Source organism: Hippoglossus hippoglossus, chromosome 13, assembly GCF_009819705.1.
Source record: "Hippoglossus hippoglossus isolate fHipHip1 chromosome 13, fHipHip1.pri, whole genome shotgun sequence".
Lineage (NCBI taxonomy): Eukaryota > Metazoa > Chordata > Actinopteri > Pleuronectiformes > Pleuronectidae > Hippoglossus > Hippoglossus hippoglossus.
Genome location: NC_047163.1, coordinates 9,540,847 through 9,556,530, shown reverse-complemented (window position 1 = coordinate 9,556,530; position 15,684 = coordinate 9,540,847). Strand labels below are relative to the sequence as shown.

General features: G+C 40.0%; 3 protein-coding genes across 3 annotated transcripts; all 3 read left to right on the top strand.

Annotated features, from left to right (window-relative positions):
- Positions 1 to 445: 445 nt before the first annotated feature.
- LOC117773224 (extracellular calcium-sensing receptor-like) lies at positions 446 to 4,234 on the top strand. Its single transcript, XM_034604942.1, has 6 exons — positions 446 to 697; positions 787 to 1,620; positions 1,731 to 1,952; positions 2,062 to 2,185; positions 2,332 to 3,218; positions 4,211 to 4,234. Exons 1-6 carry the CDS (start codon positions 446 to 448, stop codon positions 4,232 to 4,234), a joined length of 2,343 nt encoding a protein of 780 aa, XP_034460833.1.
- A 3,480-nt stretch (positions 4,235 to 7,714) lies between these two features.
- Positions 7,715 to 10,743, top strand: LOC117773115 (extracellular calcium-sensing receptor-like). The gene is made up of 6 exons (XM_034604812.1): positions 7,715 to 7,848; positions 7,944 to 8,214; positions 8,319 to 9,113; positions 9,269 to 9,499; positions 9,609 to 9,732; positions 9,830 to 10,743. The coding sequence occupies exons 1-6, from the start codon at positions 7,715 to 7,717 to the stop codon at positions 10,741 to 10,743; spliced, it is 2,469 nt and encodes an 822-aa protein (XP_034460703.1).
- A 1,068-nt stretch (positions 10,744 to 11,811) lies between these two features.
- LOC117773114 (vomeronasal type-2 receptor 26-like) lies at positions 11,812 to 12,971 on the top strand. Its single transcript, XM_034604811.1, has 2 exons — positions 11,812 to 11,926; positions 12,079 to 12,971. Exons 1-2 carry the CDS (start codon positions 11,812 to 11,814, stop codon positions 12,969 to 12,971), a joined length of 1,008 nt encoding a protein of 335 aa, XP_034460702.1.
- Positions 12,972 to 15,684: the final 2,713 nt, after the last annotated feature.

Genomic DNA, 15,684 nt, shown 5'->3' with positions numbered 1-15,684 from the left:
GCTGTATCAAACTTACCAATCTAAGGTCGCTGAGCCCTGTGGGAAATAAATCCACCTTTTATGAAGAGAGCACATCTACCTGCATCCAACACAGCTGTTATAAGAGCTGCACCCTCGTAAAAATAAAGTAGAGCAAACATGTGGAGAGCTTTTCTCTTGTCTTGGGTCGCTCTCTACCTGAGCCCAGTGTCTGGCTGTGAACTGTTTGCCAGGTTTGATATGCCAAGTTTGTTCAAGCAGGGAGATATAATGATCGGGGGGATTTTCCCGGTTTCCAACAAAGAGATCGGCAGCACCTATATGTTTGAAAAGGAGCCACCTGCAGTGAAGTGTGCTGGGTAAGTTGCGTCTGACGTTTTAAACCTGCAAAGCTGCAGCTCTCACATGTAAAATCTATTTCAATTGTTTTAGATTTGACCTGCGAGCTTTCCGATGGACCCAAGTGATGATATTTGCAATTGAAGAAATTAACAAAGAATCTGCTCTCCTGCCAAACATCACTCTTGGCTACAGGATCCTTAACTCGTGTGCATCTCCCACGAGCGCGTTACGTGCTGCACTAACACTGGCCAGCGGAGTTGAGGAGATGGAATCAACCTCCGCTTGTCCTCCGGCTGTATCTGCTGTCATAGCAGAGTCGGGATCGTCTCAGTCCTTAGCTGTGGCTGGAACTCTCGGACCATTTCAAGTGCCAATCGTAAGAAATGATATGTATTTGATTGATGCTTTCATAGTTTGTTTGTTGTATTTTGTTGTTTCAGACTTATTGTGGTGATATTTTCATAGGTGAGTTACTTCTCGACATGTGCCTGCCTCAGTGACAGAGCTAAATACCCTACGTTTTTTCGGACGATCCCCAGCGACTACTTCCAGGCCAAAGCTTTGGCAGCTCTGGTCAAGCGTTTTGGCTGGCAGTGGATTGGCACCATACAGTCAGACGATGCCTATGGCCGGAATGGGATCCTGGCTTTCACTGAGGAGGTTAGGAAGCTCGGGGTTTGTGTTGCATTTGTTGGGACAATTCTACGCACGTACACTTTGGATAAGATTCTGGATGTTGTGGAAATGATCAAGCAGTCAACAGTCAAAGTCATTCTGGCTTTTGTTCCTGAGGGGGATTTTTATCCCTTGATGAAAGAGGTAGTGAAACAGAATATCACTGGAATTCAGTGGATCGCTAGTGAGGCCTGGATAACGGCAGCGCGACCCTCCACGCCTGAAATCTACAAAGCTTTCGGCGGAGCCCTGGGATTTGTGGTGCATAAGATGGCCATCCCGGATCTCAAACCATTTCTCACAGGCATCAACCCTTACGCAGACCCAAGTGCCGCCTTCGTGAGGAATTTCTGGGAGGTTATGGTGGGCTGTCGACCCGTTTCACCCGGTGAACACACAGGATCCGAGGAAACAAATGAAAAATGCACAGGCAACGAGACATTATTATATTCCCAGCATGTGTTCTTTAAAGTCACACAGCTCAGAGTGTCCTATAATGTGTATAAAGCAGTTTATGCCATTGCACAAGCCCTGCATGAGCTGATGATCTGCCAACCGTCCGGTAAACCAGGAGGAAAACCGGTGATGCCGTGTTTGAATGTGTCAGAAATTCAGCCCAAACAGGTGAGAAATAGAGCAAAACCCACAATGTCTGCAAATAAACTTGTATCTATGTGAAAGTTACCTTATCATTGGCCTTGAAATGTCTTCACAATTCATCATGATTTTCTCAGGTCACTGATCACCTGCAGAGGGTACATTTCAGAAATCAGTTCGGGGACGACGTGTTCTTCGATGAGAACGGAGACCCTCCGGCTTCTTATGACTTAATCAACTGGCAGCTGAGAGACGGGCACGTGCAACATGTGACAGTGGGTCATTTTGCATCTGCTGCCAAGGGTGATTATAAGCTCAGCGTCCAGGAGGAAGAGATAGTGTGGAGGATAGGGAAAAAGGTAATCATCAAAAAAAAATGTTTCATGCTTTAAGCTTGTAAATTCTAAGATATGTGTCCCATTTAATTAATGGATTATCATGTGAGTGTGTCGGCACTTTTTCCCTCAGGTTCCCACATCAGTGTGCTCTAATATCTGTCCAGTGGGAACGAGGAAAGCTCAAATTAAAGGAAAACCCTCCTGCTGCTTTGATTGTATCCCCTGTGCCGATGGAACTATAGCCAACTCAACAGGTACGGACAAGCAGACTAACAAACACCATCCAGTTATAGCATTAAGTTTATACTGTAATTTTTAATGTATCACTAAGCGACCATGTCATTCCCTACAAACATTAAATCCAGATGCATGACTCTCACTCTCTTCTTCCCCTCAACAGGTGCAGCAGACTGCACACAGTGTCCACAGAACTTCTGGTCCAGCGAGGGGAAAGACATATGCATTCCCAAAACAGTTGAATTCCTGACATATCACGAGCCGTTGGGAATAGCTATCACAGTCGTATCGCTACTGGGAGCCTCCCTGTCTCTGGCCACCATGGTGGTTTTCATCCAGTACAGAGAAACCCCGGTGGTAAAGGCCAGCAACGCTGAGCTGAGCTGCTTCCTGCTGTTCTCTCTTTTCTTGTGTTTCCTCTGTCCCCTCACTTTCATCGGCCGGCCCATGGTCTGGACATGCATGCTCCGCCACACAGCCTTCGGCGTGACGTTCGCGCTCTGCATTTCCTGCGTCTTAGGAAAAACAATTGTCGTCGTCACGGCTTTCAAAGCCACGTTTCCTGGCAACATAGTAGCGGGAAAGTTTGGTCCTGCGCAGCAAAGAATCATAGTTTGCTCCTGCACTTTAATTCAGATTTTGATTTGTATACTGTGGCTTAAGTTAAATCCCCCTTTCCCAGACATGGTTTTCAGATACAGCAATAAGAAGATAGTTTTGGAGTGTAACACAGGCTCTGAAGCTGCTTTCTACGCAGTGCTGGGATATATCGGGTTCCTCGCAATAATTTGTCTGGTCCTGGCATTTCTAGCCAGAAAGTTACCCGACAACTTCAATGAAGCCAAATTCATCACCTTCAGCATGTTGATATTCTGTGCGGTCTGGATCACCTTCATCCCAGCATACGTCAGCTCCCCTGGGAAGTTCACCGTAGCTGTGGAAACTTTTGCAATTTTGTCTTCAGCATTTGGTTTATTAATTTGTATCTTTGCACCGAAATGCTACATAATATTGATCAAACCAGAGAAAAACACCAAGAAACATGTCATGGCAAAAAACTGAACAAGAATATATGATATATAGAATATATGCTGCTGTTGCTTCCAACTCTTATATAATATACTGAAGAATTAAACATGGCTTTTCATCATTTCGTCTGAATTTACATCTATAAAAGTAATAAATGTTCCGTTCATAATATGACATTGTGAAATACACAATACAGTGTGTAAGTTATGTTTTGCAGGTGGAACCACTGGATGGGAATGTTTACTATGATCTTAATCAATTATTATAGAATTTATCATTTATTTGTGATTTAACTGATTAATTACTATATAATTATTATTGAATCATTGTAATTTGAGCTGTTAAGTTTATTATTTATTATTTTATTATTTTATATTTATTATGTCATAACATAATAGTACATTATAATAGCACTTTGTAAATCAAATGTTTAACAGGTAAGTGTGTCGTTTGCAGACAAACAACCTATAGAATATTAGTTACAATATCTTTGACACACTTTGTACAATGCATGCATATAAATTTTATATATGATTGACAATTAATAATTCACCAATGATTACTATTACATACAGTAGTACAGACAGGTAATTGTCATGTTTAAAGTACATTTAAAGATGATTTGTTTGAAAACTCACTTTAATTGACTCATTTCACCCATACATTTTCATAATCAAACCAAAAATATTTTGTATCACTCGATTATTTAGGCACTTGCAAACAATAAAATAAAAAATTAAAATAGAAAAAAATTAAAACAAGTCTTTGAGTATTTTTTTTTAACTTCAAATGAAACATACAATAAAGCTACAACTTTTTTTAATCAAAGTCTAAATGATGATGTGACACTAAAGCTCATCTTCCTTTTTTCACCTCCTGTATATGAAAAGTGTCCAGTGATGCAATTCAATTCCACTTTATTTGTATAGCGCCAAATCATGACATACATTATCTCAAGGCACTTTACATAGAAGTTACAGAATGATAGAGAAACCCAACAGTTCTCAGCACAGGGCAAACAATCAAAGCAGCAGTGAGGCTCTGTCGGACGTCTGGCCTGTCTTCTACCAGCAGGGCACGGAGCGCTGCACGGAGATACAGACTCCTGCACAGACACCAGAACTTTAAATTAAGATTTAATTCTGCACGACAGATGACTTCTAACCTGTGAAGAAATCGAAATCACTTTAGGAGACATATGACAGAAAGGCCAAACTTTACGTACAGTAAACATAAATACAGCTTCTTAATCATGATCACATGAACAGAGTTTAGGGATTTCTTTGTTGGACACTTTTGATTATGCACTCTTTTGGTTATTTGACTATTACCTGTGCTTCCATGTGTTTAGATTTGTGTTCATTCTGAGTTCTGTGTTTCCTGTTTTATTTAGAAATTCTGATCCCCCTTACGTGTTTCTGTTTTTTCCTGCCTTTGTGTGTTTCCATCCAGTTGTGATTGTTTCACCTGTTTCTAACACCTGTCTCTAGTTTGTCATCAGTTCAGATTGTATTTAAGTCAAGTCCTCACTTCTGTCTTTGTCCAGTCGTCTGTTTAGTCGCTGCCTGTTTTGTCGCCTTAATGTCAAGTTCCTTATCCTGCCTTGTTTCTCCTGACAGTTTTACTTTGCCTGTTTGCTTCTAATTTTGTGTTTTCAATAAATTCAGTATTTCTTTCTTTTATTGGACCTGCCTCCTGCCTAACTCCTGCATTTGGGTCCACCTGCACACCATACTCTGAACACATGAGCATTGACTTATGTTTTGCCTTGAGGTAATTTGATTTGTAAAAAGAGAGGAATTGAAAAAAGGAATTGGTAAAAGTTTTGAAACTGGTTGAAAAAACTGCTTTCAGCAAAGCTATAATTTAAAAAAAATGATTGCCCCTCATCTGAGAATCTGAGAATAATTTGGTATATTGCTGTATACCCTCTATAGTGGACATGGCAGATTCACATCTATGTAATGTTATTTGACTTGGTTTGTAATGTTTTTTGAACACCATGACAAAGTTTGATGATTGTCCATAAAAAAGAAACCATAAAATTCAATCACTAACATGATTCTATGGTCATTTAACACCTGGACGAAAACATGTACGAAATTGAATTTTACTATTTTCACTGCATTAAATCATTCAACCCCAAAATTATTTAATTTGTTGTTGATACATTTCAATACATTAAGGTGACAAAGTTTAACATTTAATGTGGCTTCTAAATGGGTATCTTAAGTCCTCCCTGACTTTACATCACTTCCTACAATAGGTGTCGAAAAGACTAATGATGACGTTTACATGGCTGAGCAAGGTCCTGTGTATTATAAAATGTGACTGCAAAACGATTGGAAACAGAAGGAGAGCAGTTATGGGGACTCTGTCTCTGTCAGAGAATGGTTTTATTTTCCATTATTAAATGTTCAAAGTAAACGTTCCCACCCGCCTGTCCCTTCTTCAACCAGTAAAACAAGAACATTATATAGTACCACACGGAAAATGTGTAGTTTCCTCTGTTCACTTTCTCTGCTGTCGACTGATGAGTGACAACGACGCTGCAGTTGTCCAACAGAGAACTTTTGCCCTGGGGTGAAAACCCAGCTGAGCTAAGGAGGATTTTGAATGTGACGAGGAAATCCACAGCTTGTGTCGTCAGTTTGAGTTTCACATGAGTAACCTCATGAAAGTGCTTGGGCTGGAAAATATTGATTGAAAAAATTTGTGTTTTATTTGTCAAACAGAATTGTTTGTTCTCATCAGAGCAAAACCCTGAAAACAAACCAACTCACTCTGAGATCCAACAAGAGAGGAAACATGAAATTGTGAAGGGAATTATTGATATTTATTTTCCTCCACCATGGTTTCCACAACAGACCTGAGAAAGGGGATTGTTTGACTGCTTCCATCTAGTGGTCATATCCTCAGCTGTGCATTGTTGATGGTTTACTTAAATTTACAGAATATAGGCCACTCTTTCTCATGCAGAATTTACCCTTCACATATGAAAGGCTTTTTCTTTCAAATAAACCAGATTATTGTCACTATGTAATGAGATTGGCACTTTTGAAACCTGAAGGAAAACATCAACCTTTTCCATTCAATGCATGAACTGAAGGGTCGGCTGTGGCTCGGGAGGTCGAGATGGGTTTGATTCCCGTCTCCCTCATTCCACACATGCCAAGGCGTCATTGGGCAAGACGCTGAACCCAAAAGACAGCTGACGGCAGTGTATGAAGGATGTGTGATAGAGAAATTGCTGCATGTGGAAGCCTTGTATGAACGTGTGTGAGTGGGTGGATGACAAAACTGTACAGTGAAGCTCTTTGAGTGGTTAACAAGACAAGAAAAGTGCTTTATATGAATACAGACCATTTACCAAATACAGACCATAAATATAAATCTGACCACACGTTTTGGCCTCTCACCACCAAACATTTGTGTCATGATCAGAGTCCAAGCCTGACCAGCTCCATGTGTCAATATTTCGTCAGTGTCATAGCGCCACCTACTGATTCGCCATGAAACAGGAAGTACTTTGTAAATCCACTCTGCATTATCCAACCGGCCCCCAAATTCTGACCTATGATCACAAACCTGACCTGAACAGCTCCATATATTAATATTAATTCAGGGTCATGGCAACCAACTACTGATCAGTGTGAAAATGAAGTTGTTGTAACATTGTCCAATTGACACAAAATTGCTCACGCTACATCAGAGCCCCGATTTGAAAAGATCTATTAGTCTGTATGTAATAATAGTGATGGCGCCACCTACTGGCAACAGGAAGTAAGCTTTGTTTTACAACTATCATGCCATTTACATAAAATTTTCACAGTGTGATCTGCAATTGATTGCGTGAACAGTAATGCGCAATTAGCAGGCAAGGATCGACGTCTCGTGACGGACGCAGGAAGTGAAGCGTTTATCCTTCCCGCAGTGCGCAAAACACATGCAACGCGGAGCCGTGTGCCAGGTCGCTGATCGCTCTCTCCACCAACAGCAACAGGTCCCAAGTTGCGTGTGCTCGGGCCGGTTCAGTGCTACAACGTAGCCCTAGTTATTATTGTTATTGTTATTGTTGTTATTGTTTTATTGTTATTGTTTTTATTACCTTCATATGTTTTTAGAGATCCACTACTGGCAAACATCTGTAATTGACTGCAACATTTAAACAGATACAGCACAACGAAACAATTTCTCTCCACAATGTATTTATTATTTTACAATCCTGTGCAGATCCTCAGAGGTAACAGGTAAATCAGTTCTGTCTCCTACACGTCAGTCATTGGACTGGGTTTCTTAGAAGTGCAGTAATGCGTTGAGAATAATCTCATGGGAATTAGGAGTACGTTCACATTGGCTGTTGATTCTTCTCTCATGGTACAAAGAAACACTATAAAGGTCAGTTCCCAGGTCAGAGTTGCTTTCAGTGAAGAACAGGGAGACTCGTGATGGGTTGGATCACTTGTATCCTCTTCACTCTGCTGGCAGGGATAAAGTCAGAAAAACAAACATGCAAAATGATCGGGCAAACAGGGTTCAAGGAGTTTTCTAAAGATGGTGATTTCATTATCGGAGGAGTTTTCGCTTTGTCTACTACACGCAAATTGATTGACAATGGCTACCACGCATTGCCGTATACATACTGCAAAAAGTAAGTGAATGTGCTGTAAAACCTGTGTATGTTTTGTGTGTGAATGTGATCAGCTCTAATGTCATTTATTCATAACAAGCAAACACTGTGTGTAGGCTGGATGACAGGGAACTGAAGTTTGCCAGGATAGTGATGTTTACAGTGGAGGAGATCAACAGAGATACTAAGCTCCTTCCTGGATTGAGTCTGGGCTACAGGCTGTACAATGGTTGTGGGGATGAGAACCTGATTCGAGCAGCAATGGAAGCCGTAAACGGAGAGGACTCAAAGGGCTGCGCTGATCAGATACAGGCTCTCCTGGGCCATTCCTCCTCCGGAGTGAGTAAAGACATAAACATCATACTCAGCCCACTATCCATTCCACAGGTGAGGAGACGTGATTGGGAAATAACTGGGATTTATTAATGTTTCCATCTTTGAAGAACGTTTATTCTGCCTTGTTGTGGTTAACATGTTTTCTTTCTTTGAAGGTGAGCCATCTCTCCACTTGTGCTTGTTTGAGTGACAAAAGGCAGTTCCCCACATTCTTCAGAACTGTGCCCAGTGACCGCTTCCAAATCATCGGTCTGGTGCAGCTCATGAAATACTTTAACTGGCGCTGGGTGGGGATTATTTATTTTCAGGGCGTGTACTCAGAAGAAGGTACAATGGCATTTGCAAAGGAAGCAGAAAAAGAGGGCATATGTGTTGAATACCGGTTACCTTACTCAAAGACACATGTAAAATTTCCTGCTATTGTGGAGGCTCTGAGGAAATCCTCGTCCAAGGTGGTCCTCTTGTTTTTGCCCTTCACCAAATCATTCTTGTCAGAAATAGAGAAGTATAACATCACTGGAAAGCAATGGGTTGGCAGTGAGGCTTGGATCACTCAAACAGACCTGGCTTCTGATGGGAGTAAGAACATTTTGCAGGGGGCGATGGGCTTCGCCCTCCCTCAGGCCTCCATCCCAGGTCTTGCTGAATTCTTACTCAGCTTTAAACCCTCTGACGAACCACAGAGTGCTATAGTTAAAGATTTCTGGGAGTCGTTCTTTGACTGCAGCTTCTCTCCGTCAAATACTTCTGCTACGTGTACTGGCACAGAAGATCTCAGCACAGTCTCCAGTGACTACACAGACGTGACACATTTTAGGCCAGAGAATAATTTGTACAAAGCTGTGTACTTGGTGGCGTATGCTATTCACGCACTACTGCAATGTCACAATGGCTCAAATCCAACCACTGGAAAGTCCTGTGTGACTAAAGACCAAGTTCGGCCTAAATTAGTAAGTTCTGGTATATTTACTCAGGCATAAGATACTTAATATTAATGTTTTCCTTACCTTGATGTTAATGCAAAAACTTTAACATTTGAATATTAGCTACAAATCTTATTGGTTTCTCGCAAATATGCTGAAATGTCCTGATTGTCCTACTACAGGTGTTGGAGCACATTAAGTACATGAACTTCACAACACAGAGTGGGGCCAAGGTTTTCTTTGATGAAAACGGAGACTCAGTTGCCCAGTATGACTTAGTTAACTGGCAAATAAAAGACGACGGCTCTGTTGAGATCGTAAACATCGGTCAATTTGACACGTCTCTGCCAGAGGGGCAGAAATTCAAACTAAAAGACAACACCAGGATAGTTTGGGGAGGAAACAGTATCGAGGTGAAGTGACCATCTGTCTAATTAATTCTCCCAGCTGAATTATAATGTTTTCCTACAGTGCATTTAGGTGCATTTATGAATTTTCTCACGTTGTGTTTTCTCTAATCAGGTGCCGAGGTCTGTTTGCAGAGAGCCGTGTCCCCCAGGGACTCGAAAGGCAATAAAGAAGCATAAACCTGTGTGCTGCTTCGACTGCTTTGAGTGCCCCGAGGGGACAATTAGTAATGAGACAAGTGAGACAGAAAATGAATTCATTCATGTTTGCAGTAGAAACAAAAAAAGAAAGAAATGCATGTTTTAAAATCTCTCTCTCTCTATCTCCACTGTTAGATTCTCCCGACTGTTTGATCTGTCCACCTGAATTTTGGCCGAATGAAAAGAAAGACCAGTGTCTCCCGAAGCCGACTGAGTACCTCTCCTACAACGAGATCATGGGGGCACTTTTAACTGGATTTGGTTGTGTGGGCATATTTTTATCTTTACTGACATTAATCATTTTTCTGACTCATAAAGAGACTCCCATTGTTAAAGCCAACAACTCTGAGCTGAGCTTCCTGCTGCTCTTCTCCCTGACGCTGTGTTTCCTGTGCTCCCTCACCTTCATCGGCCGGCCCTCTGATTGGTCCTGCATGCTGCGGCACACTGCGTTCGGCATCGCCTTCGTCCTCTGCATCTCTTGTGTCCTCGGGAAAACTATAGTGGTGTTAATGGCCTTCAGGGCGACACTTCCAGGCAGAAATATGATGAAATGGTTCGGTCCTGCCCAGCAGAGGCTCAGTGTTCTGAGTTTCACCCTGGTTCAGGTTGTAATTTGTGTACTTTGGCTCACAACCAACCCTCCATTCCCAAGGATGAACATGATATACTATAAAGATAAGATCATCTTAGAGTGCGCTCTGGGGTCAGCTGTCGGGTTCTGGGCTGTGCTGGGTTACATCGGACTTCTTGCTCTCTTGTGTTTTATTCTTGCTTTTTTTGCCAGGAAGCTGCCAGACAGCTTTAATGAGGCCAAACTGATCACCTTCAGCATGTTGATATTCTGTGCAGTCTGGATCACATTCATCCCGGCATATGTCAGCTCTCCTGGGAAGTTCACTGTGGCTGTGGAGATATTTGCTATTCTGGCCTCCAGCTTTGCCTTGCTGACATGCATTTTTGTTCCAAAATGCTACATTATCTTATTCAGGCCAGAACAAAACTCAAAGAGACATTTGATGGGGAAAATACCGCCAAGGACACTTTGAGCTGTAGTTTGAAAGGTGTCGAGTTAACTGCAAATAAACTAGTTTCACAGCCTGACAGATATTGTAGTAAATTATAAGTTGTGATGTGTTGAATAAAGTAAATGAACCGAATCAAGTCTTCCTCATTTTTATTCATCAACTCAACTGAGTGTAAGCAGTGTCTGAGATTTCATTAGATTGGTTTTGAATGTAGAATTTAAACACATTCAACAGAAATGTTTACGCCTATAATAGTTCATTTAATTTATTGCAGTGGAACAGACAAATAAAAAGTGTCAAGAAACAGGCTCCACTATAAGCAACTACAACTGCACTCAGTGGAGCACATACCTCCTCCAAGGCCCGACAGTCAAAGGTAACACTCTCATAAATATCAGTCCCTTAGACTTGCTTGATTTTTCTTATTAAGATCAATTAATTATTCTCTGACAAATCAACGAAAATGTTGAAAGATGCTCTGTCTCGCAACGATAAAGACAGTGAAAGAAAATTCCTGGATCCGCCCCCTGATCCGGATCTGTATTAAAATGTATTGGGTTCTTCCTCTAACAAGTTTTATAGCAACAAAAAATAACAGAGAATTACAAACTCAATACCGTTTCTGTATATATGTGATTAGTCATTACAGAAGCACCCCTTGATTATACCATGGACTTGCTAACATTGTTAAAAAATCTTTCAGAGTTTGAGGTGATTGATAAGTGGAATCACAGAGTTATGGCCATTTACAGCTGTTTTATTAATAACACATTTATTGATGTTTATAAAATCATGTATCAGTTACTATAGCGTAAACACTACTAAAATATTTTTTATCGATACCTATATAAAAAATAAGTTTTACATGTAAACGAAAGTTATATTTTTAAAAGTGACATATTTTTCAGTCAGTGATTAAACCAATTCAATCCATAACCTCCCACGTATCGTCATCACAGACGTATAACCCTATAACCAGTTTTCTTGTGCAGTTCCTTACTGCACAAAACTGTCATGGCCTTGCAGCTAAAATGAAAACAGCACTTTCTGCAGCATTGAATATGTCCTTAACTTAAGGATACACTCATTATGTTATTAGTCTTTGATTTTAGATTTCGAACGAGGAAAGCTCAAATTAAAGGAAAACCCTCCTGCTGTTTTGATTGTATCCCCTGTGCTGATGGAACTATAGCCAACTCAACAGGTACGGACAAGCAGACTAACAAACACCATCCAGTTATAGAATTTGCTTTAAAATGTAATGTTTAATGTATCACTAAGCGACCATGACATTCCCTGCAAACATTAAATCCAGATGCATGACTCTCACTCTCTTCTTCCCCTCAACAGGTGCAGCAGACTGCACACAGTGTCCACAGGACTTCTGGTCCAGCGAGGGGAAAGACATATGCATTCCCAAAACTGTTGAATTCCTGACATATCATGAGCCGTTGGGAATAGCTATCACAGTCGTATCGCTACTGGGAGCCTCCCTGTCTCTGGCCACCATGGTGGTTTTCATCCAGTACAGAGAAACCCCGGTGGTAAAGGCCAGCAACGCTGAGCTGAGCTGCTTCCTGCTGTTCTCTCTCTTCTTGTGTTTCCTCTGTCCCCTCACTTTCATCGGCCGGCCCATGGTCTGGACATGCATGCTCCGCCACACAGCCTTCGGCGTGACGTTCGCGCTCTGCATTTCCTGCGTCTTAGGAAAAACAATTGTCGTTGTCACGGCTTTCAAAGCCACGTTTCCTGGCAACATAGTAGCGGGAAAGTTTGGTCCTGCGCAGCAAAGAATCATAGTTTGCTCCTGCACTTTAATTCAGATTTTGATTTGTATACTGTGGCTTAAGTTAAATCCCCCTTTCCCAGACATGGTTTTCAGATACAGCAATAAGAAGATAGTTTTGGAGTGTAACACAGGCTCTGAAGCTGCTTTCTACGCAGTGCTGGGATATATCGGGTTCCTGGCAATAATTTGTCTGGTCCTGGCATTTCTAGCCAGAAAGTTACCCGACAACTTCAATGAAGCCAAATTCATCACCTTCAGCATGTTGATATTCTGTGAGGTCTGGATCACCTTCATCCCAGCATACGTCAGCTCCCCTGGGAAGTTCACCGTAGCTGTGGAAACTTTTGCAATTTTGTCTTCAGCATTTGGTTTATTAATTTGTATCTTTACACCGAAATGCTACATAATATTGATCAAACCAGAGAAAAACACCAAGAAACATGTCATGGCAAAAAACTGAACAAGAATATATGATATATAGAATATATGCTGCTGTTGCTTCCAACTCTTATATAATATACTGAAGAATTAAACATGGCTTTTCATCATTTCGTCTGAATTTACATCTATAAAAGTAATAAATGTTCCGTTCATAATATGACATTGTGAAATACACAATACAGTGTGTAAGTTATGTTTTGCAGGTGGAACCACTGGATGGGAATGTTTACTATGATCTTAATCAATTATTATAGAATTTATCATTTATTTGTGATTTAACTGATTAATTACTATATAATTATTATTGAATCATTGTAATTTGAGCTGTTAAGTTTATTATTTATTATTTTATTATTTTATATTTATTATGTCATAACATAATAGTACATTATAATAGCACTTTGTAAATCAAATGTTTAACAGGTAAGTGTGTCGTTTGCAGACAAACAACCTATAGAATATTAGTTACAATATCTTTGACACACTTTGTACAATGCATGCATATAAATTTTATATATGATTGACAATTAATAATTCACCAATGATTACTATTACATACAGTATTACAGACAAGTAATTGTCATGTTTAAAGTACATTTAAAGATGATTTGTTTGAAAACTCACTTTAATTGACTCATTTCACCCATACATTTTCATAATCAAACCAAACATATTTTGTATCACTCGATTATTTAGGCGCTTGCAAACAATAAAATAAAAACTTAAAATAGAAAAAAATTAAAACAAGTCTTTGAGTATTTTTTTTTAACTTCAAATGAAACATACAATAAAGCTACAACTTTTTTAAATCAAAGTCTAAATGATGATGTGACACTAAAGCTCATCTTCCTTTTTTCACCTCCTGTATATGAAAAGTGTCCAGTGATGCAATTCAATTCCACTTTATTTGTATAGTGCCAAATCATGACATACATTATCTCAAGGCACTTTACATAGAAGGTACAGAATGATAGAGAAACCCAACAGTTCTCAGCACAGGGCAAACAATCAAAGCAGCAGTGAGGCTCTGTCGGACGTCTGGCCTGTCTTCTACCAGCAGGGCACGGAGCGCTGCACGGAGATACAGGCTCCTGCACAGACACCAGAACTTTAAATTAAGATTTAATTCTGCACGACAGATGACTTCTATCCTGTGAAGAAATCGAAATCACTTTAGGAGACATATGACAGAAAGGCCAAACTTTACGTACAATAAACATAAATACAGCTTCTTAATCATGATCACATGAACAGAGTTTAGGGATTTCTTTGTTGGACACTTTTGATTATGCACTCTTTTGGTTATTTGACTATTACTTGTGCTTCCATGTGTTTAGATTTGTGTTCATTCTGAGTTCTGTGTTTCCTGTTTTATTTAGAAATTCTGATCCCCCTTACGTGTTTCTGTTTTTTCCTGCCTTTGTGTGTTTCCATCCAGTTGTGATTGTTTCACCTGTTTGTGCCGCCTGTCTCTAGTTTGTCATCAGTTCAGATTGTATTTAAGTCAAGTCCTCACTTCTGTCTTTGTCCAGTCATCTGTTTAGTCGCTGCCTGTTTTGTCGCCTTAATCTCAAGTTCCTTATCCTGCCTTGTTTTTATTTTAATTTAGTGTTTTCAATAAATTCAGTATTTCTTTCTTTTATTGGACCTGCCTCCTGCCGAACTCCTGCATTTGGGTCCACCTGCACACCATACTCTGAACACTTGAGCATTGACTTATGTTTTGCCTTGAGGTAATTTGATTTGTAAAAAGAGAGGAATTGAAAAAAGGAATTGGTAAAAGTTTTGAAACTGGTTGAAAAAACTGCTTTCAGCAAAGCTATTATTTAAAAAAAATGATTGCCCCTCATCTGAGAATCTGAGAATAATTTGGTATATTGCTGTATAGCCTCTATAGTGGACATGGAAGATTCACATCTATGTAATGTTATTTGACTTGGTTTGTAATGTTTTTTGATCACCATGACAAAGGTTGATGATTGTCCATAAAAAAGAAACCATAAAATTCAATCACTAACAGGATTCTATGGTCATTTAACACCTGGACGAAAACATGTACGAAATTGAATTTTACTATTTTCACTGCATTAAATCATTCAACCCCAAAATTATTTAATTTGTTGTTGATACATTTAAATACAATAAGGTGACAAAGTTTAACATTTAATGTGGCTTCTAAATGGGTATCTTAAGTCCTCCCTGACTTTACATCACTTCCTACAATAGGCGTCGAAAAGACTAATGATGACGTTTACATGGCTGAGCAAGGTCCTGTGTATTATAAAATGTGACTGCAAAACGATTGGAAACAGGAGGAGAGCAGTTATGGGGACTCTGACTCTGTCAGAGAATGGTTTTATTTTCCATTATTAAATGTTCAAAGTAAACGTTCCCACCCGCCTGTCCCTTCTTCAACCAGTAAATCAAGAATATTATATAGTACCACACGGAAAATGTGTAGTTTCCTCTGTTCACTTTCTCTGCTGTCGGCTGATGAGTGACAACGACGCTGCAGTTGTCCAACAGAGAACTTTTGCCCTGGGGTGAAAACCCAGCTGAGCTAAGGAGGATTTTGAATGTGACGAGGAAATCCACAGCTTGTGTCGTCAGTTTGAGTTTCACATGAGTAACCTCATGAAAGTGCTTGGGCTGGAAAATATTGATTGAAAAAATTTGTGTTTTATTTGTCAAACAGAATTGTTTGTTTTGATCAGAGCAAAACCCTGAAAACA